Here is a 22,799-nt window from a genome sequence, read left to right as displayed (position 1 = left end):
TCTACCTCCTGAATGCCAGGATTACAAGGATGCCTCCTCACCTTGCTCAATTGAAACATTGTTTACATACAACTTCTCCCAAAGCCAAGTTATGTTTTATAAAAAAAAAACAAACTCTATCATAGATGACTTTGTGTGTATGTGGGGATGTGAGAGAGGGCACATGTGTTGTGGTACAAATGTGGAGGCCAGAAGACAAGTTGTGGGGAGACAATTTTTTCCTTCCACAACTGTGGGCTTCAGAAACTGAACTCAGGTCTTTGGGCTCGGTGTTAAGTACACTCAACGAGCCACCAAGCCATCGTACGGGGCCCATAGACTTTAATCTTCTTTTGACTTCTACTCACACTATGCCCTTGGGATTTCCCATCTTTTGATATCTCAAGACATTCAGGCAATTGACATCTATTGAAGGTGTTATTTTTTTATGTATATATGTTTATAGCTCTATCCTGGAATTTCCTCTGTAGACCAAGCTGGCTTTGAACTCAGAGATCTGCCCGTTTGCTTCCTAAGTGTTAGGTGTGTACCACCACTTGACAAAATATGCCCTTACTATGATGACAATGTGTCATGTTAACAAGCTGTACTGGCTGGTTTTGTTTGTCAACAGTCAAGCTGGAGTTATCACAGAGAAAGGAGCCCCCCCCTTGAGGAAATGCCTCCATTAGATCCAGCTATAAGGCATTTTCTCAATTAGTGATCAAGGGGAGAGGGCCCATTGTGGGTGGTGCCATCCCTGGGCTGGTTCTATAAGCAAGCAAGCTGATCGAGCCAGGGGAAGCAAGCCAGTAAGAAACATCCCTCCATGGCCTCTGCATCAGCTCCTGCTTCCTGATTTGGGTTTCAGTCCTGACCTCCTTTGGTGGTGAAGAGCAGCATGGAAGTGTAAGCTGAATAAACCCTTTCCTCCCCAACCTGCTTCTTGGTCATGATGTCTGTGCAGGAATAGAAACCCTAAGACACGGGTCATGGTCATTAAGTACCTGTGATGTGCTAGGCTTGTTCTAAGACCATCACACACTGACACACCTTTATCCAACACCAGTCTGAAGCAAATGGTTATGGTGACACTGAGCCAACACGGCAACAAGGAAGTGAGCTGAGACTGTTTAAGACTAGCTTAGGTGGGTACTGATGCTCTGAAAGACAAATTATGATAAGTGTTGTCTTCTTGCCCTTAGATTTGCTTGTTATTCGCGGCTTAGAAGCAGATTGTCTGGAAAATCCCTTTCATCCACTTCTGGTAAAGACTTACTAACAGGTCTGTGCAGGCAGCAGGGGCCAGAGGCCAGGGGACTGATCAGGGTGCAAAGAGAAAGCTCACATGCAAGGCTCTGTCTGGACTTGAGCCCAAGCATCGCCAAATAAATGTAATTAAGCTCTGTATTATTTTAAATACAATTTTCATATCTTTACTTGCTCTGAACAGTAAAAAGTAAACAATCACTATATACTACAATATATAATAAAATGCCATCTGCCAAAATAACGTTTATCATTTAACAAAACAAAGCACCACCTAAAGAGTGGTTCTTTTTCTTAAGCTGCACATTTTCTACGGAAGGAGACATTTTTTTCTCACAGGGAAATGGAGAATTCCGTCAAAAGGACATTCAGATAGGGAGGAGAAATCTGGGATTTGCCACGTGAGTTACATTTTCTTCTTTCTCTTCTTTTCCGACATGTTTGCCATTTTCCTCTTCTTGGCTGTCACTGGGCTATTTCCTTTTGTTGGCTGCTTGCTGTCACCACTTACATCAGATTTCTCCGAGTTAGGTTCTGATGTTTCTTCCTGAAGTGTGTCACCAGATTCCTTTTTGATTGTCTTAGGTTGGTCTAAAACATGAGACAATGCATTAAGGACTGTTTCTTCCCCTCAAATGACACTATCTGGCCTCTTCAACAACAGCCTGCTCAGTCTTTAAACAATCAACTTAACTCACCAGGGCAGGGCTCTGCTGCTGGAGGAAGGCTCTCCATTCCATTTGCCTCTCTGTCTAACCACACAGTAAGACATGTCAGCCTGGCACCAGTGTTGGCCTCACACAGCAAAGATGGAGGACCTTTCTGAAACAAAAGGGAAAAAAACTTATACTTAACCCAGAAGAATTTGTGTTGAACTGTTTTTCTTGTTCCATAACCAAATATTCTAAATTGAAGTTTCCGTATCCCATTGAGTCCTACAATAGTCAGTGTCAGGATGAGTGTACCACACGAGGTTTACAGATCCACACTAAGTACAATGTTCCACCAGAGTCTGTGTGAATGCACTGATGAAATTACCAACAATGTGTCTCATAACATAGCCCTCTGTCAGGGGAGACAAGCCTATGTCTTCCTGAGCAAAAGATAGAGGCACTCAGAGGAGCTGACAACCATAGTTTATCATTGCTCTGGCTAGGCTGCTCAATTTCTTCAAAGTATCCAGAAACTGTAACATTCTGAGGACACAAACTATGCTGTACATAGACATTCAACAAACCACATCCACAGAGTTGAGAATAAAGAACTCCAAACTGAGACTACAAGGAGCATGAAGAAGGAGTTCAGTGTCTGGTTATCTGGGTCAACACTACTGTAGCTCCGTAATCAATCAGGACCTTTCAAATTACTTTTAGTAATGGCAATCTTTTTCTCTAGTGTTTTGGGTTTTTTTGTTGTTGGTTTGTTTTTTTTTGTTTTGTTTTGTTTTGTTTTTGAGACAGGGTTTCTCTGTGTAGCCCTGGCTGTCCTGGAACTCACTCTGTAGACCAAGCTGGCCTCGAACTCAGAAATCCACCTGCCTCTGCCTCCCGAGTGCTGGGATTAAAGGCCTGTGCCACCAAGCCTGGCTTCACTAGTGTTTATCATTAAGATAAAGATGACCCAAATACATAAAAACAGCAAGCCAAGTTTTCATGACTGCAAGGGCAACAGGTCGTCTCAGACTGATCTTAATCAGCTCACAGCCTCAGTCAGTTCTTCAATAACCCATCTTTACATCTCTAATACAGGTTATGACTAGAAGAGATTTTAAAAGCTTGAGGATCTATTTTTATGAATCTTAAACAAACACCCTGCTAACACCTGATTTAGTATTAAATCAGGTGTCATACTATAATCCAGTCAAGCCTGCACTGCAGTGTGTTGACAACGGGGAGAACACTGACCTTATCCTGTGGAAGCGTCCACATTTTGATGAAGCCATCATTTGATGCTGTGACAAGAACGTGATGGTCTGGGACTTCAAAACTGACCATGTCTTTTACCCTAGGGAGAAACATCAATGCCAGAGATCACTTTTTCCAGAGCGTGTGATATCATAAAACCACAACAGCCTCTTGCACTTTATCGATGTTTCAAGTGTTTCAATAAACAGTAGCGTAAGATAATAAATAAAAAGTGCTGCATATGCCCACTGAGTTCTTTTCAGACCAAACTGTGAAAAAAGCTGTCCATGTCTAAAGAGAAAAGTGAAGTGACAACCACAAATGCTCAGGTTATCTTCTGGAATCTAGGAAATAAGGATATGCAAGATGAAGCCTGTAACTAAGCAACGGCATATCCAGACAGAAAGATGCCGACTACAGGCTCATGAAGAGGAAGAGAGAAGAATGGGTTTCTCCAACTCCAGGGCAACCACCACTTCTAGTCTAAGCTGACTTTTAGTTTCTGGATTGCCTAACGCACCACTCACCTTCCATTTTATTAGATAAATGTTTCAAATGGAAGTGAAACCATGCTATTTCCAGACCCTTAAAACTGTATTTTTACCTTAGAATAACATTGATGGACTGGCCCAATGGCTCCCTGACTTCAGCTCTAAAACCCTGTTGAATGTGGAAGGAAAGAACTAGCTCACAGCACTGTCTCCTGACAACCACGCACACTGAAGGGTGTCCTCAGACACACGTCACAAATGCATGTCACACGATTAAAACAGCACAGAAAAGGAAATGCCTGGAATAAAAATGGGGCACAGACTACCACTGAGGTAACATGGTAAGCTAGTGGTGGATCTATGGCCTGTCAGCCTTTCAAGTTTTCTCTAAGTAAACAAAACAGGCTGGGAATGAAACTCACGTAACGCTCACACAGTGCCACCTCCTAACTGCAGTGTAAGCCAGGCGAGCCCAGGCTCCCGTCTGCTCTGCTCATCACTGACCGAGCAGCGAGGCAGCACTGTCAGGACACATGGAAAGCCACTTTCCTAAAATGAGCCTGCATCCTAACCCGGGAAGCTCTGCCTGTGCACTGACAGAAGGGCCGGATATTTACAGAGACAGGTTTCTCACAACAACCATTCCCAGAAAGCGAGAATTAAGACTTACTCGAGACAAGGATGATGGGCCACCCTGGAGTAAAATGGTGTATGCTATTATCCTTCTAAAAATTATACTAAAAACCAGGCACATTCAACACCCACCAGCTAGGTTTCTGAGAGCTGTCTTCCTAAGTGTGGAATGGTCCTGGCCACATACCAGCACTTACTCCGAGACTCTGTATCTAGCCCTTATACACACAGCAAGCACTTGGAGATGGAGCTCACTAACGATGGTTCCTTTTTCCCATGGGGAAAAACGGCAGGGGAAAGGGGAAGTGAGCAGAGGAATGAGAAAAAGGGGTGAGAGCGGTCAGGATCAACGCTCAATATTGTTTAGTTTTTGCTTCGCTCAAACATGCTTGCTATTCAGGTGTAACGGTTACTTTCACGTACAAAACAACTCGTCACAGTCGTGCCAACCCTCTCGCATTATGGAATCCGGGGAAGAAACATTTCCATCATCTCCTTAGATGACAGCAATAATAAACACGTGTCATACTTGTTATCCTTGTTTCTTATAACACACAGATACACACAGACTGCTTAAAAAGAAAGAATACCTGTTCTCATGAGCTCTGAATTCAGAGAGGCACTCTAGGGAATCACAGTCAAAAAACCTTACAACTTCTTCATCTCCAGCCACTGCAAGGACAGCGTCCTAGGAAAAAGAAAGACAATGCCTAGAATGTCCTTAGGAATTCTGACACCTCAAAATGCCCAGCCCTGCTGTCCGGAACTCACTGAGAGAAAGGTAACAGAAGAGATCCTCTTTCCATTTGTGATGGTGCCGCTCACAGACGCCGTGCCCAGCCGATAGACATCCACTTTATTCTGCATAACAACTATGTACTTCCCTCCACTTGGGGACCACTCCACTATGTGAGCATCTGCAAGGCAACAACGTGAGATGGCCCAGCACTGACCTCTTCTGGGGAACCTGGGCTCCATTTCCAGCACCCACATGGCAGTTCACAACCATCTGGAATTCAAGTTCCAGGGAATCTGATGTCATCTGTTGGCACCCAAGGTTCCAAGAATCCACGTAGCACACAAACATACATGCAGGCAAAACACCCATTCACATAAAATAATAAAATAGGTAAAAATGTATCTGCATGCATTCATAGTCTAGCTAGTTATTGTAAAACATGCAAAACACTCACTTTCCTTTATATTTTTTATGAAAGCTGATCTTCCCTCTATAAGATTCCATGTTCTGCAAAACAGGAGGTTTGGTTACAGCATGATCATCATGTCATTAAGTGGCAAAACTCAAGCTAACAGGTCTCCTCCACACGGGATAATTTCACTATTTACGTTGTAGCAATTTGTCAGTATTTGTCTTCAAGCATGATTAAAGCTCAGCCCATCCTGAATCTTTAGACGTGTTGTTATCCATTACATTTTCATCTACAAAACATTTCCCTTCAGGGTCACTCTCCTCAACTTACAATAACTGGGCCTTTTCTTTCTGTTTGTCTTTTTTTCTTTTTCTTTTTTTTTCTTTTTTGACAGGGTCTAGGCCTGGAACTTGTTATATAGACCAGGCTTGCCTCAGATTCACATAGATCAGTATGCCTCTGGCCCCTGAGTGCTGGGGTTAAACACGTTCACCGCCTCGCCTGGTCAGTACAGATCGTTTCGACACCATCGTTATGAAACGGTTCACTGACTTTCTATTTGGCTCCTGTTACTACAGTAACTTAAATGGCTGAAAACTTGGGCACTACACGGAAATGGTAGTATGTTGGAACCGCATGGGAACAGTATTTTGGTATTACTAAGCTACATGAACAAAGATTATAACTTACCTTAATGTTTTATCGGTGCCAACAGACAGAGCCAACTTGCCAGACGGGTGGATAGAAAGGAAAGTGACATGTCCCCTAAAAGGAAACTGACAGTTAGCCCTCGGCTCGAGTGGTTCTGCAAGAATGCCAACAGGAGCACGTAGCCTCACCTGTGAGCTTTAATGGACTTCAGGCACTCCCATCTCTTCACATCCCAGATACTGATGTAGCCGTCTTCTGCCCCACTGATTAAGAACCGGCTGCCATGGAATTTCAGGCAAGTTACTGTGCCTGTGAAAAAGCAAGACAGGCAAAATGACTGGAAGCTCAGGAAGATGGATAGTTTGGAAGTGGCTCTGACGAGCACACACAAGACCCATGTTCAACAAAAACAAAGCCAACACCTTGGGGTACTACAGAATCACACCTTAAAGTTTAGGTAAAGAATTCAAGTTTTTCATATTAAAACCAACAGTTTCATTTGTTTTGGTGGCTCTGAGAGACTAAACTCAAGAGCCTCTGTACATGTTAAGGAGGGGCTAGAACTCCAGCATAAAGCAGCAGCTTTAAGCTGAGCAGCGCTGGGTTATGCTTTTAATCCCAAAGCAAGCAAATCTCTGAGACAAGGCCAGCCTGGTCTACAGAGCAGGTTCCAGACAGCCAGGGCTATACAGAGAAAACCTGTCTTGAAAATACAAAAACAAAAATACCCAAACAAACAAAAACAAAGAATGCAGCTTTAAGTTTATGCAAATGTTTCAGTACACCGAGCCCCTCCTACTTTCTAAGTTTGAGCCACCTGTCCAATCACTACTGATGCTGAGCGGTGGTTTATATCTGTATTATTCTCATTTATTGCCATCAGAATTAGCAATGCTATAAAATGTTACTTTTCCAGCTCTATGGCTAACAAATCTTCCTTGATCACTTCAGAACCTTCGCTTCCCACCACCAACTGAAGCCTTATTCTCCCAAGACTTCCTCTCCCTGATCATGTATTAAAAGGCAAAAGAGGGTGGAAGAACACTACAAACTTCTGACCACAAAGCAGTTCAAACCACAACTTCACCTTTATGGTGCCTCTGAAGTCTGTGTGAACTGGCTTAGAGGTCTGTTTTTATAAACACAGTGCTTCTGGATAGCAGCCACAGTTCACCCTCCTAGAACACACAGCTTGTGCAGAGATGGCTGATTGTAACATGGGCCATACATAAGGTCCACAAAGCCTCAACATTGTCCATTTGGTCCTCTGCAGAATGTAATGAAAACCCCTGGGTCACTGTTTCCATCTATTCACCTCCTGTCATCCTCTCTAGTAATTCTACTTCCTCACGTCTGGTCCCTCTACCCATGACTCGCACCTACTCCCTAGACAAGAACTTATCCATTACTATCTGAAAAGAACAAGCAAGGGAGGAGAGCAGGGTCCCTACGTATGCATCCCCTCTAAGTCCTTTCTAACTGTTGAGTGTGTAACACCTTGCATGTAGCTTCAGCTGAAGAGCAAGGCACCTGGCAAAGCTGCTTTACAACACTATTAGAAGCAAGTATCTATCATTCCAATTTAAATCCTTGAAACCAATACTCAAAACATTAAAGGGAAAGAAAGGGTCCTAGTTTAATATGCCTTTCTTTATGGGAGAAACTCTGGCCAAGTTCCTCAAGCTAAGTACAAAAAGAATTAATACTGAGTTCTCCTCTGCCTTAACTTTCATCTCTGTTACATGAAATATGCCATTAAAAGCTCTATCTTTTCATCCCTTGATCTGCCTCTATATTGTGCAACTTTGCATAGTCATGTGCATCATTCCTCCTCCTTGGCCTCAGTTCCAATGACCTTTGTTCCTCTGTATCTTACTCTGGCACACCTCAGGCCCTCTGTGGTAAGCATGCTTAGACTGCAGGTGCATGTGACTACAGAAAAGCCAGCCACCGCCCTGCCTCATAGGAAAGCGACCTCAGGATAAGGAACACATTCTTCCTTCACTTGTGTGTGGCTTCAATGGTTCATAGGGAGTGGCACTGTTTGCAAGAAGTGTGTCCCTGGGCTCTGAGGTTTCAAGTGCTAAAGGCAGGCCCAGTGTTACTCTCTTCCTGCTGCCTGCCACATGTAGAAAGCCTTAGCTACCTCTCCAACACCATATCTGCCTGCATGCCACCATGCTTCCAGCCATGACAAAAACAGATTAAACCTCTGAACCGTAACCCATCCCCAATTAAATGTTTTCCTTTATAAGAATTGCTGTGATCACGGTGTATTTTCACAGCAGCAGAAACCCTACCCGATACAATTTCTCTATCTCCCATCACAGACTCTGGACACAGGAGAGACGTTGACCAAACAGTCAACTGAACTCAACTATAAAGTGATGACACCCCCACGTGTCTGAAAGGCTACAACTTTGGGATGGCTTAAAGAAGAACGTCCCCAACCCCTAGGCTCATACATTTGACTGCTTAGTCAACTGGGAGTAGAATGGTTTGAGAAGAATGAGGAGGAGTAGAAGCTATGTCAAAGGGAGTGGACTTTGAAAGGCCCCGTGTCTCTGCTGCCTGCAGGTCAGGATATGAAGTTCTGGCTACAGCCCCATTGTGGAGGATGAAAAGTCCCTGTGCCCACACAGAGCTTATCTCGCCAAAGGAAGGCATGTGGCTACTCTCCTGGAATGCTGGGGAATGCAGCTCACAGCCTGGAAATGCTTTGCTACTTGCTGAGCCAGGCTCTGCTGTATCCCAGGAATATCATGCTTGTTTATCCCAGACTCTCCCCACTCCCCAAAACCTGAGCATTACTCCTAGGCCAGAGAACTCGCCCTTGTCAGAGATGTCACTTGTGCTGTCCTACAGCCCGAGTGACCTCTATGCTCTCTTAGGGCGAACCCAGTCCTGACTCCCACAGGGCTTGTGTTCAACTCAGTCATTCTCCCTAGGCTCTAAACTTGAGCACTGATTCTAAGTCAACAGAACCATCTTATGGAAGAAGCTATGTTGACTTTGTAAACATCTCCAATGTAAACATGTCTCAAGCTTAGTTGCACACATGGGACCAAGTTAACTGTTGACAAAAAAAATTTTTTCAAAAATTTTCTGTGCTGAAATATGGCTAAAATAAATGAGCTGGTACCGGATTCTCATAGTTTGGCCCAGCACCAGTTACCTAAACCATGCTGAGCTGCAGTTCACTCTTTGTTTCCCTGCCAGCCAGAAAGCCTGCAAAGACACCTCGCTCCCTCCCCCACCCCCCGCCTCTCTATGTCTCCCCTCCCATAACGGACTAAGCCCTCAAAAAACTGAACACTCTCTTTTATAAGAGATGCCTCGATCATGGCGTCTCTTCGCAGCAACAGAGCACTGAGACAAACTTACCAGCGTGATACACCAGAGCCCCATGCTCCACCTTCTTTTTCATGTCATAAATGTGAATTGTCTCATCTTTGCTGCCAGAGACTACATAGCGACTGTTGGCTGCCAGCACCGAGAGTGAGGCAGTGTGCGAGTGGTGAGTGAAGTCAGCCACAGGAGTCCATGTCTGAGAAGGAAGGGGACATCATCAACAGCACAGTCACATCACGGCTCTCTGAGAATACAGTGCCGCTACCCATCAAAGCAAGCAGTGGATCCTGCGAGGGGAGAAAACTATGTACTAATACACAGATTAGAGGACCAAGAGGGCCAAAGACCTGACTAAGGAGCGTAAGGAGAGGACGTGAACTCAGTAACACACCTCCAGATCCCGGTAATGTAGACGGCCATAGACTTCCACATCAGTCATTCGTTCAAATGTTCAACTTTTTGATGTGGATTAATTCCAATAACAACTGCTCCTTTTTCTATGTCTATGTAACTATTCTATTCTATGTGCTTGATACCACTATGGGTAGTAGAAAAAAGCAAAAAACAGGGGTCTGTATTCAAATACAACTTCCACTTTAAGGAAAGAGATAGAAAACAAGTTAATGTGACGCTACACAGAAATAAACATATGCCCTATAAGGAAAAAATAGGACCATAAGGGCATATTTTCCTAAGTACTACCGTGAGCCCGAGAGAACTGCTAGTAATACGGCTCGGGAACCAGACTCTCTTTACTGTATACTTCTGGTTTGAGAATCATGACTGGATCAGTACAAAGAACAGGAGAAGGCACGCACACACATGCAGCACTCTTCAAATGGAAGGAGTTACAAGAGAAAATTTATTAACCAAACAAACTCAAAACCAAAACCAACCAGCAAAGCTCTCTACTTTAAAGTTAATCACTACATATCACACCTTAAAGAACTATAGGAGGGCTGGAGAGATGGCTCAGCGGTTAAGAGCACTGGCTACTCTTCCAAAGGTCCTGAGTTCAAATCCCAGCAACCACATGGTGGCTCACAACCATCCGTAACGAGCTCTGACACCCTCTTCTAGTGTGTGAGTACAGCTACAGTGCACTTACATATAATAGATAAGTAAATCTTAAAAAGAAAAAAAAGAACTATAGGAGCAGATAGTCCATTCATTAGTCAGGAGCGACAGGTCTCCTTTCAGTCAAGACACAATGGTTGTTATGGTCATACTTTTAAGTTTCTTTCACTCTAGCCCTCGCCCTCTTCTCACCTTCTCTCTCCCCCGCCCCTTCACCACCATCTCCCCGCCTCGCCCTGTGAGACAGGGCCTCACTTTGTAGCTATGACTGTCCTCCCAAGTGCTGGGATTAAATACATGTGCACCACAGCTGGCCCAAATTTTAAACTGAATCCTCCTGCCTCAGCCTCCTGATTACAGACATGAGCCACCTGATTCAAACACGTTACAGCTTTATGTCAAAGCACTGTTCAGATTACATATTTATGTAATATATGTAATACTGGTTATGCTGGTTACTGGCTGGATTTAGAAGCAGCACCTGGAACTGTTAACAGCATAAGCCTGGGGAACATCTGGAGGACCTTGACATGTCGTATTCACAAACCATGAGGCCTTGAGCGTCTATTGCCCTATGAACCTCCCAAATGTTCATCTATAAAATGAGAATGGTTGTATCAGTCTCAGGGTTGCTGTACATCTGGAATGAGTATACTAAAGAAACCCCAACCATGCGCTGGAGCGATGGCTCAGAGGTTACGAGGACTCAGTGCTCTTCCAGAGGTCCTGAATTCAATTCCCAGCAACCACGTGGTGGCTCGAAACCAACTGTAAAGGGATCCAATGCCCTCTTCTAATGTGTCTGTAAACATCTACAGTGCACTTATGTATATGGATGGATGGATGGAAGGAAGGAAGGAAGGAAGGAGAAACCAAGAAAGAAAGAAAGAAAGAAAGAAAGAAAGAAAGAAAGAAAGAAAGAAAGAAAGAAAGAAAGGAGAGAGAAACCCAACCACAACAGGCACTCAGGAATTTTCAACAAAACAGATTAGTACGTGATAAGTAGAAATGTTCAAGAAATAATCATTCTTTTTTGGTTTTTCAAGACAGAATTTCTCTGTGTAAACCAGGCTGTCCTGGAACTCAGAGATCCGACTACCTCTGCCTCCTGAGTGCTGGGATTATGGGTGGGGCCACTGCACTGATAGATGACACTTCTAATCCCCTTTACTGTCTGACTACTATGTTGGCAATTACCTGTATCTTCTTGCCATACTTGACAAAAATAAATTTCATACTGTGCTACACTTAACCTCCATGTGTTTCTCTCTTCTCTTGTTCACCATCCCTTCAACCAAGAAGGCCACAAGAGCAGGGCTCACACCTCTGGAACCTTTCGCCCTACCCACAGTAGGTGGACAATAAACAGTGAATCTGCGTCACTTTCTTCATCCCAGGCCAGCTGTAGTAGTTCTTTTGTGTATTATGTATTTTTATTTTATGTACATTGGTGTTTTGACTGTATGTATGCCTGTAGGAGGATATTAGATCCCTTGGAACAGGAGTTAACAAACGTTGTGAGCTGCCGTGTCGGTGCTGGGACTCTCTGGAAGAACAGCCAGTGCTCGTAACCGCTGAGTCATGTCTCCAGTCCTATAGTAGTTTGTTAATCAGGACAGAAACTCAGTGAAAGGTGAAGTTATTTTTACATTAGAACTTTAAGAACTACAATAATTGTCAGCTTAAATGCACACCTTATTTTTTCATGCCTTGAGAATGCTTTAAGGTTTTTCTTAACCTTTTAAATTATCAGATAATAACTGTAGATATTTATGGAGCACAATGGGATATTTGAATGCATACATAGATCAGATATGAAAAAGGCAACCCCTTCAACTATGTGCCATGTTTTTGAGCTGAACATTCAAAATACTCTGTAGTAGCTAGTTTAAAATATACAATTAATGCTGTCAACTATAGTTACCTTTCAAGGCAAAACAAACAAACAAAAAAAACCAATCAGTCATTCCTCCCATCAAACTTCATTTCTGCAAGCATTAGCCCTCCTCTCTCCGTCACCTCCCTACGTTGGCCCCAACCTCCTCTGGCAGCCATTCATCCACTCCCGACTGAGATGAACATTCTTCGTTACCGACTGTAGACATTTTATCTACTATAACAAGTAAATATTATTTCAATTCTGAGAAGCCTCTACTCTGTAAAGAGCAGGATCTTTCCACACAAGCTCTGAGCTCACTCTCCTCCTGCCTCAACCTCTCGAGAGCTGGGATTAGCTGCATAAACCTGTCCGTTTTCCAACAAAGTCCGCCGTCCAAGACCCATAGAGACCCAGCGATAAACAACAGCCTCCACGGGCCTGCCCCGGAAGGACCAGCCCGCCCGTCCCCCGCAGCCCCGGGGCTCGCGCTGCCTCACCTCCTGATGGCCACTCCTCGCCGGCCCGCGCTGTACCGTGAACCCAAACAGGACCTGCTCGTAGCTGCCGGCGACCAGCTCCATTCCGCAGCACTCGTGCCCGGCAGGAGACGCCGGCGTGGAGACCCGATGGCTGCGGAGGCTGGCCCTTCCCTTCCTCAGCCGGCGCGGGAGTTATACGTCACCGCCCGGGGGCACCTTTTAGGCGCCTGCAAATGGCAATAACGGAGGACGCGCTCGGACGTCACGTGACCCTCCTGCGACGAGCTTAAGGAAGGAAGCCGCGGGAGGAGGCTCTCAGAGCAGAGAGAAAGAAAAGTTGTGTCAAGCAGGCAAGTCCTGGGAAGCCGTGGGCTCCGCCGGCCTTGGGAAATGGGAGGGAACTTCTCCCCGGAAGCCTCAACGTCCGGCGCGCCTAAGGAAGGGGCGGGTCCACTTCCGGCTCCGGTGGCCTGCGGTTGTCTAGGCGACCCTTGTAGTTCCTGGAGGGTTGCTGTGATTTGGGGATCCGGAATGCATTTCCTCCATTTATGATTTTCTTGTTTTGTTTTGTTTTGTTTTGTTTTGTTTTGTTTTGTTTTGTTTTGTTTTGTTTTCAAGACAGGGTTTCTCTGTGTAGCCCTGACTGTCCTGGAACTCACTCTGTAGACCAGGCTGGCCTCGAACTCAGAGCTCCGCCTGCCTCTGCCTCCCGAGTGCTGGGATTAACTATGATTTTCTTATTTGCAGCCAGTCTCGTCGCCCAGCCTGGCGCCTTCTTGCACCCGTTTTCCTCCTGCAGCTTCCCCATGGCTCGGATCACAAGCAAAGGGTTTTGTTTTCGTGCCGAGAGAGAGCGGATTAGGGTCGGCCCGGGGACGGTCAGGGCTCGCGGGACCCGGAGTTGGCAGTGTCCCCTCGCTGGATTGCGAGCCGGGGCCTGCCAGTCCGTGTCCCGCCTGCAGGCAAGCCGTCCATCTCCTCAGCCCTTCTTGTCTACTGGCTTCTTGTATCTAATCAGACTGGCCATGTGCTGACCTACGGTACAGGAAAAAAGATTTGTCTTGAGGGAGGAGGACAGTGGCTACATCTCTACCCGAGTTAAGGGACAAAGTGCAGGGCTTGAGAGATAGCTAGGCGGTTGGAAGCACCGTCTGCTCTTCCAGAGGTCCTGAGTTCAATTCCCAGCAACCACATGGTGGCTCACAACCATCTGTAATGGGGTCTAGTGCCCTCTTCTGCTGTGTCTGAAGGGAGCAATGGTGGTGTACTCATATGCATAAAGATAAATAAATCTTTAAAGGGGGAGGGGGGTGCAGAGGTTAATGAAAGCAATAACATCCTTTTTTCCTCTCTCTTTAGGCAGGGTCAGGGATGAGTGCATACGTCAAAGCGGGTGGGTTGGTGCTTATGTCTGATCTTCACACAGGCCTGTGAATTAATGGAGTTCTTAAGTGCTTAGACTTTGTTTCCAAACACTTGTTCTCTAAGGCTGCAAATTGTCTACACAGCCTCTTTTGCTTGAGTATGGGGGGAAGTAATTAATTTGACTTTGGGCGTTTTGATGATTTTTCAATTGTGGAAAGGCTATTCCAGTTTGGGCTATTCCACTTGCAACCCTTGTGTTACTTAATTTATCTCCAGGTATTGCTAAGTTGTCCTGAGCATGTTAATCATTTTCTCCAGAGAACCACTAAAGTTGGAACATGTCTCCTTAGCTTGGAATAAAGTGAAAAGTCTCATCTTGTCCATACATGGTGTGTTACGGTTTACGTTGGGTCATACTCATTTTAATGCAATAGTAATCATATAAAAAAAAATGGGGTTGGGGGGGATGAGTAAAACTGCTTAAGAACCCTGTGGTTTATTTACCCTATTGTTCCTGGAAGCGCCCCACCCCCTATTACCACCAGGGTAATACCAGCTGCTGTTGGAGAAATATAAGTGCGGGTATTTGTTTTGTTTTGCTTTTTTGTTTTTTGTTTTGTTTTTTTGTTTTTGTTTTTCGAGACAGGGTTTCTCTGTATAGCCCTTGCTGTCCTGGAACTCACTTTGTAGACCAGGCTGGCCTCGAACTCAGAAATCCACCTGCCTCTGCCTCCCAAGTGCTGGGATTAAAGGCGTGTACCACCATGCCCAGCAAGTGCAGGTATTTTAAAATTACAACAGAGGAAGTGTGATTGCTAAAAGTTCCCCATCTCCATTTCGTTAATTTCCCTAATCTTTCTTGGAGAAAGTTACCTAAAGATCTCCCATGCTCCTGGTGGCTTGGTGGAATTAGTATTGTGAAAATGGCTGTCCTACTGCAATTAATCTACAGAGTTATAATATGAATTTTGATATCATAGTTCAAGAATTTAGAAAAATGCAAGAATTCATATGGAACCAGAAATGAGGGGGCTATCACAAATAGACAAAGCAATCCTGAGAAATAAGAACACAGCAAGGAGAATTATAACTCCTGACCTCAAATTATACTTTATTAGTGATAACGGCAGCCTGGTACTGGTGTAAAAACAGTCAGACTAAAGGAATGGAGGACCTGGAAATTAAATGGTGAGGAAACGCCCACTTGATTTTTACAAGGGAACCAACAAATATGCTTTGGGGGAAAAAGATAACATTCATTAATCGGTACTAGCAAACTGGAGATCTGCTTGCATAAGAATGAAACTAGATTCATTCATACTTTTCACCTTCTACAAAAAGCAATTCAAAACAGATCAAAGAATTCACAACAAAAAGTGATGATAATCTGGAAAAAAACAATACTTTTTTTTATGTTTTTTTTTTTGAGACAGGGTTTCACTGTGTAGCCCTAGCTGTCCTGGAACTCACTCTGTAGACCAGACTGGCCTCGAACTCAGAAATCCACCTGCCTCTGCCTCCCAAGTGCTGGGATTAAAGGCGTGTGCCACCACTGCCCAGCCAGAATACTTTTCAAGTACTTTTGATGTAGTCCAGAACTTTCTGAAAAGAACACCAGTATCCCAGGAACTATTAACAGGACACATGAAATCAAAAGTTTCTGCACAACAAAGGAAGCTCTCAGAGTGAACAGCTCACAGAATGGGAGAGAAATCTACCAGTTACAGTCCAGACAGGAGGCCAATACCCAGAAGTTACAGTCCAGACAGGAGGCCAATACCCAGAAGTTACAGTCCAGACAGAAGGCCAATACCCAGAAGTTACAGTCCAGACAGGAGGCCAATACNCAGAAGTTACAGTCCAGACAGNAGGCCAATACCCAGAAGTTACAGTCCAGACAGNAGGCCAATACNCAGAAGTTACAGTCCAGACAGGAGGCCAATACNCAGAAGTTACAGTCCAGACAGNAGGCCAATACCCAGAAGTTACAGTCCAGACAGGAGGCCAATACTCAGAAGTTACAAACCTCTGAAATTAAATACCAAGGAAATAGAACTGCCAATCAACAGAGCAGCAAATTAACTGGGCAGTTTTCAAGAGAAAAAAAAATGACCACTAACTTTTTTAAAGTGTTCAACATTAGAGAAAAGCCAACTGAAGTTAGAGATACTGTCTCCTCCCAGTCGGAATACGTGTCATCAAGAATCTGAAGACAAAGATTGAGAGGATGAGGAGAGGAGAACTTCACCTACGGGCCGTTTGGTGCAAATCAATACAACCATTATGGAAATCCATGTGGAGAGTCTTCAAAAAATTAAAATATAATTACCATATGGACCCACAATTTCGATCCTGGGAATACACCAGGGGCCCTCCATACCCTACCACAGAAACATTTGAACCCACATGTTTATTTGGTACTTTATTTTCTATTACAAGGAAGCCATATAGAATGGAACACTTTGGCTCTATGAAAAAAATGAAATAAAATATTGCAAGAAAAGAGATGGGCTTAGAATATATAATATTAAGCAAAGACACAATCTTAGGGGAAAACCCTTATGTTCTCATGTGTATCATAGCATATATGTGTATATGTATCTATTTATACAAATGTACATACGGGTGTACTGTGCCGTGTAGAAAGGAAAAGAACATTAGGTAATGAGGAAAAGCTAAATACTAATAATGGACATCTAGATCACGACAAGATATAAAAATAATTGTCTTTCTAGTTTTAACTATCATGAATTTTCTGGGTTTGGAGACATGTAAATGCATAAAATTGTATTTGAAAGTGTAAAATCCAGTGTGAAGTTTCATAACTTCAAAACAGCTTTATGTTTGTTTGTTTGTTTATTTGAGACAGGGTTTCTCTGTATAGCCCTGGATGTCCTGGAACTCACTTTGTAGACCAGGCTGGCCTAGAATGGAGAAATCTGCCTGCCTCTGCCTTCCAAGTGCTGGGATCAAAGGCATGCGCCACCACCACCGGGCCAAAGCAGCTATTCTAACTATAAAAGTTCACTGGAATGCATAGACTTTGGATCTGGATAATTTCGAGGTGTGGTTGTTTTGTTTGGCAAGTTCTCCAGTTTAAAGTTTTAACAAGCAATAAGTGATTATTGCGGTCAGTGAAATAAAGGAGGGTACCCAGTACAAAGGAGTACAAAGGGATACAGTTCTAGGGAAGCCCAGGCTCCTGGAGATCCTGTCTTAGCCTTCGATCCTTCAACAAAACAAACAAAAACACCTGTAATCTCAGCACTTGGGATGTAGAGGCAAGAGAACCAGGAAGTCAGAGCCAGCTTTGGAATGAGATTCTGTGTTAATACTCCCCCTCCCCCAACACACACACACACATACACTGCAACAACAACATAATGCCATAATTTGCAAGTTGAGCTGCTTCCAAAATCAAATCAGGTTCTGGGAACTCCAGGATACGTGATCAAGTGGTCTTTGTTTAAAAAAGGAAAAACAAAAAAGAGGAGTGATGTAATTAACTACAGTATAGTTTTATAGTTCTTTAAATAACCTGTGGGTTGTCGTTTAATTGGCTATAAGGCATCTAACAAGCAACTGAGGCTAGGTTCCTGTGAAGAAAGTCTATACTGGTTTGATATGATGGGCTTCGTGTGGGCACTAGTCAAGATGCAAAGCTCCTGTAAATCTATCCTAGACTGGAATCTGTTAGTGCCAGAATATCACACATGGGCTTGCTTACGTTTTAGAGGAGAGTTTTGTGATTTGACAAAGTCTTCTGCTCCAACCAGGAATCAAAGAACATGGTTGGCTCTAGGATAGAAGTCATTAAGTGGAGGTCTCACAGTGCTTTTAACAAAAGGAAACAAAAACTGCCTTAGAAATTCATCAACCACAGAGCTCAGAAGATTTAAGAATATGTGAGTCAAAAGTTAAGTAAGAGGGTGGGTGAGGGTGCACTGGTAAATGTCAAGGGAATTTAATTCCTTAAAATTTTATGGAAATTTGTGAATCTAAATTTTTGGAGAACACTGATAAAAATTTAATTGATCTTTTTAATGCGATTACTGCTTCAATGAAGTAAAATTGGATTTTACACTTTTAAATATATTTTTATGTACTAATGTGCCATCAAAAAAAATTTTTAAATCCTGCAGGGTAGTGATGGTCCACACCTCTAATCCCAGCACTTGGGAGGCAGGTGAATCTCCGAGTTTGAGGCCAGCCTCGTCTAAAGAGCAAGTTTCAGAAGGCCAGGGCTACACAGAGAAACCTGTCTCAAAGAGAAAGGGAAAAAAGAAGGAAAGAAAGAAAGAAAAAGAAAAATCCATGATAGAGTTAAGGCTAAAAAAGAATAAAGTCCAAAGCACAGTACTCTAATTTGGTCTTAGGTTATAAATGCTGAAACACACCCAGGAACGTGATGTCTCAAAGCCACACAACTAAGGGGCAGCCAATTGCAGATCCTGTGTCTTACACACTCTTGACCTTGAACTTTCTCATTCACAGAGAACAAAGCTGCAGCTTTTCATTTCACTCCCTGCCAGATCAGCACGGTCTTCACTAGCTCAGGTTGCAGGACTCATTGTCTGAAGCAAACCACTGCGGAATAATATACCCGTTCCACTAGATCCAAACGGGGCATACTTCTCCTAAGACCTCCTGTTTTCTCAAAACAGGCTGTAAATGGCCACTTAATCCCAGTGTGAGAACTGAAGTATTCAAGGAGCAAACCAACTGTTGGGAGATCAGTAACACACCGGCAGGGTTTTTGTTGTGCTTGATTGATTGCAAAGCTCTTTGCACTTGAGCCAAACCTTCATTCGTTTATGCGTCCAGCAAATATTTAGTGAGGACCTGGCTTTGTTTGATTTGCTGAGAGAGAGAGAGAGAGTTGACTGCATTCCTTTTTGAACAACAGTTGTTCCTCTTTCAATAGCAGTGGTAAGATAGAGTGGAGGAAGTTAGCCCAATTCAGAAAACTCACAAGAGTGTAATAGTGCCACTTATTCACCTTCCTCCTTCCACAGGGAAGGTGGCAACTCCGATAGGTTCTAGGACTGTGGGGGCTGAGTAGCGATAGCTGTATTCCCAGAGATGTCTGGTCCCTTTGCATTTCTGGGTTAAAGCAGATTGTGGACGTCTTCCCTGGTCGCTAACACACACAAAGAGCTTGTTTTGTGTTCTCGATCGAGCCAGCTGATCTTCGTTAGTTTTGCATTTGGGAAAAGAGCGAAGCAATATTTTTGAGCCCACCCTTGTCTTTTTTTTTTTTTTTTTTTGACACAAGGTTTCTCTGTGTAGCCCTGGTGGTCCTGGAACTCACTCTGTAGACCAGGCTGTCCTGGAACTCAGAAATCCGCCTGCCTCTCCCTCACAAGTGCTGGGATTAAAGGCCACCCTTGTCATCTTAACCTCCAAGGCCTCAAAATACCCCATTTTCTCCAGGATCCCTGCTCAAAGCCTTTTGTTTCACTGGCCGCTCCCCGCTTCCTCAGCCTCCTGATGACCTTCATGATGTTCAGTCTGCACATTCCTGATTTCAGCCTCAAATCGTTTATTTGCAGCCCTGGACAGGGTTTCTCTGGGTAGTCCTGGCTGGCCTGGAACTCACTCTGTAGACCAGGCTGGCCTTGAACTCAGAAATTCGCCTGCCTCTGCCTCCCAAGTGCTGGAATTAAATGCGTGCACCACCACACCCAGCTACGTTTTTCTTCTTTTTATTTTATATTTATTTTCGTGAACTTTTGCCTGCATTTTTTTAAAGATTTATTTATTATTATATGTGAGTACACTGTAGCTGACCTCAGACACACCAGAAGAAGGCACCAGATCTCGTTATGGGTGGTTGTGAGCCACCATGTGGTTGCTGGGATTTGAACTCAGGACCTTCAGAAGACCAGTCCATGCTCTTACCCACTGAGCCATCTTGCCAGCCCCTTTTGCCTGCATTTATGTCTATGTCAGGATGTCAGATCCCTTGAAATTGGAGCTATAGACAGTTGTGAGCTGCTGTGTGGGTTCTGGGAATAGAACAGGGGTCCTTTAGGAGAGCAGCCAGAGTGCTTAACCTCTGAGCCATCTCTCTCCAGTCCTCTTTCTCTTTTTCCTCCTCCTCTCCCTCCACCTCCTCTGTCATTCCTCCTCCTTCCCCCCCCCCTTTTTTAAAATATAAAAAAAATCCCTAATGTTTGTTGGAGTCTAAGGAGTCAGGACTTGTGTTGAATTCAATGAAACAACGGAAGCCACAGTGGCTTACATAGACCTCTGTTCAGTTAAGTGACCCTGGCAGCAGGGCAATTTAGCACAGGAAGGAGTCCACAGACACTCAGACCAGGCCTTCATAATGTTAGAGAAAACGTTATTCACCAACACTTGTCAAAGGGGGTAACGTAACTTTTATTGGGTAAGTGGCATAGAGACCACTGAGTCTGAGCCTACCAACAGGGGAGAGTGGATGCAATAATTATTATGGCCTTAGCAAGTGAGGACTTGTGAGATCCTTAGGAAATCAGGAAGAGGGGGCTGAAGAAATGGCTTGAGAATGTTTTCTGTTTTTGCAGAGGACCCAGGTTCAGTGTCTGTACTGGCTAGTTTTGTGTCAACTTGACAGAGGCTGGAGTTATCACAGAGAAAGGAGCCTCCCTTGAGGAAATGCCTCCACGAGATCCAGCTGTAAGGCATTTTCTCAATTAGTGATCAAGGGGGGAGGTCCCCTTGTGGGTGGTGCCATTTCTGGTCTGGTAGTCTTGGTTCTATAAGAAAGCAAGGTGAGCAAGCCAGAGGAAGCAAGCCAGTAAGTAACATCCCTCCATGGCCTCCTGCTATCTGACCAGTTTGAGTTCCAGTCCTAACTTCCTTTGGTGATGAACAGCAGTGTGGAGGTGTAAGCTGAATAAACCCTTTCCTCCCCAACCTGCTTCTTGGTCATGATGTTTTGCCCAGGAATAGAAACCCTGACTAAGACAGTGTCTCAGCTCCAGCACAGAACCTCACAACCACCTTGAACTCCAGGGGTTCAAGGCCCACTTCTTGACCCCACAGGCTCCTGCATGCATGTGGATGGAGCAGAGAAACACATGGGCTCACACACACTAAAATATTTTTTAATCACTAAGAAAACATCAGAGGATATATATGCATGTTAAAGCGTGCATACTCTTGCTTTATTACCCTTTTGGTTCTAAATTTTTTTAATTAAAAAAAATTAAAACCTTATAAAGCCATGGCAGGAGCACCCAGGACCTCTGAGACAGAAGACCTTGAGTTTGAGGCCATCCTCCCATACAGAGAATCGATCTTAACAATACAAACCATAGCTTAGACCTGCATTATGTAAAGTATGTATGTGGTATGCAGCTCTCTGTTGATGAGTCTGCAGCTGGTTGAGAAAATAGTTTCGTATTTAAATATCTAAAGAGAGAACCATGATGGCTGGAGAGATGGCTCAGTGGTTAGGAGCACTGACTGCTCTTCCAGAGGTCCTGAGTTCAATTCCCAGCAACCACATGGTGGCTCATAACCATCTGTAATGGGATCCGATGCCCTCTTCTGGTATGTCTGAAGACAGCTACAGTGTACTCATGTACATAAAATAAATAAATCTCAGAGAGAGAGAGAGAGCCATGAGGTGCTGGCTCCATTAGTTATTTGTAGCCGATCACTGAGGAGCAAGCCTGTCAGATTGTGGTATTTGCTTAGGATTTAGATACTGAAAATGACATTCTTACCTAGTAAGGGGAAGGGAAGCAGGCGATGGAGAAGTATCAGGTCTTCAAAGTATTACCCACAAACACACAGAGAATTCTGCAGATTTCCTCAGTCCTGGCAATTCTGGGAGGTACTGGCAACCGGAAGCCAGAGATGTTTGCACAGGTTTCCCCAAGTGATCACAGATGCATCTCTGCCATCGCTCACCTTTCCTCCTTGTCAGGAAACAATTGCCTATCAGGAATTGCCACTAAATGTAATTGCACAAATTTCATGGCTGCTTATAAGAGGTCTTTGTATGCAGCTGAAATAAAGTGGTCGAGTTGTTTGCCTCAGTGTCTGGAGAAATGACCAGATGTGGGATGTTGTAGGCTTTGGCACCTCCCAACAAAATAACTATTACTTCATCTGTCAATGGTGAGTGAGGTTTTATTTCTTATATACTTTGAATGAAAGCATCAGTGTTATTCAATACAAGCTTTTTGCCAAGTACCAGCCTCTTGCTGAGAGCATAGGTAGGTGTTTTCATTTTAAATGGCTGAAGGAGAATCGACTGCACTTGAATATTCTGGAAAAGAGTGTGTGTGTGGTGTTATCCCTGTTACTTCTTGTCCTCTTCCATCTGACATTAGGGAGCAGCTGAGGTTTCACTACAGCCTGGAGTGCTGCTGTGACAACCATTTCAAACAGCTACACAGCTTTTCCCATCTCTCCTGCTACAGCTATGGCTCCACAGGGTATGGAAATGGGCCCAGTCCTCTGTGTGAGTCTGAGAATCCTGAACCGATAGCTGGACCAGAGGTAACCCTTCTCTCTCTCTCTCTCTCTCTCTCTCTCTCTCTCTCTCTCTCTCTCTCTCTCTCTCTCTCTCTCTC

The 22,799-nt window shown here is 44.1% G+C and overlaps 2 protein-coding genes across 2 annotated transcripts in view; one reads left to right on the top strand and one right to left on the bottom strand.

Annotated features, from left to right (window-relative positions):
- Positions 1 to 1,387: 1,387 nt before the first annotated feature.
- Positions 1,388 to 13,278, bottom strand: Pak1ip1 (PAK1 interacting protein 1). The gene is made up of 10 exons (XM_021180128.2): positions 12,883 to 13,278; positions 9,463 to 9,625; positions 6,267 to 6,387; positions 6,118 to 6,192; positions 5,470 to 5,522; positions 5,048 to 5,193; positions 4,867 to 4,964; positions 3,153 to 3,252; positions 1,947 to 2,070; positions 1,388 to 1,839 (listed from the first exon to the last, which is right to left on the bottom strand). Exons 1-10 carry the CDS (start codon positions 12,964 to 12,966, stop codon positions 1,655 to 1,657), a joined length of 1,149 nt encoding a protein of 382 aa, XP_021035787.1. The 5' UTR covers positions 12,967 to 13,278; the 3' UTR covers positions 1,388 to 1,654.
- Positions 13,279 to 22,458: 9,180 nt separating this feature from the next.
- The window catches only part of C13H6orf52 (chromosome 13 C6orf52 homolog), a 7,483-nt gene continuing 7,142 nt past the window's right edge, over positions 22,459 to 22,799 (top strand). Inside the window, exon 1 of the mRNA XM_021180947.1 lies at positions 22,459 to 22,725. Within this exon, the coding sequence (XP_021036606.1) occupies positions 22,459 to 22,725 (267 nt within the window). The remainder of the gene's footprint in view (positions 22,726 to 22,799) is intronic.

The sequence above is a fragment of the Mus caroli genome, chromosome 13, assembly GCF_900094665.2.
Source record: "Mus caroli chromosome 13, CAROLI_EIJ_v1.1, whole genome shotgun sequence".
In the NCBI taxonomy this organism is placed as follows: Eukaryota; Metazoa; Chordata; class Mammalia; order Rodentia; family Muridae; genus Mus; species Mus caroli.
Note: the sequence above shows the minus strand (reverse complement) of the source record. Positions and strands in the feature narration are given on the sequence as shown.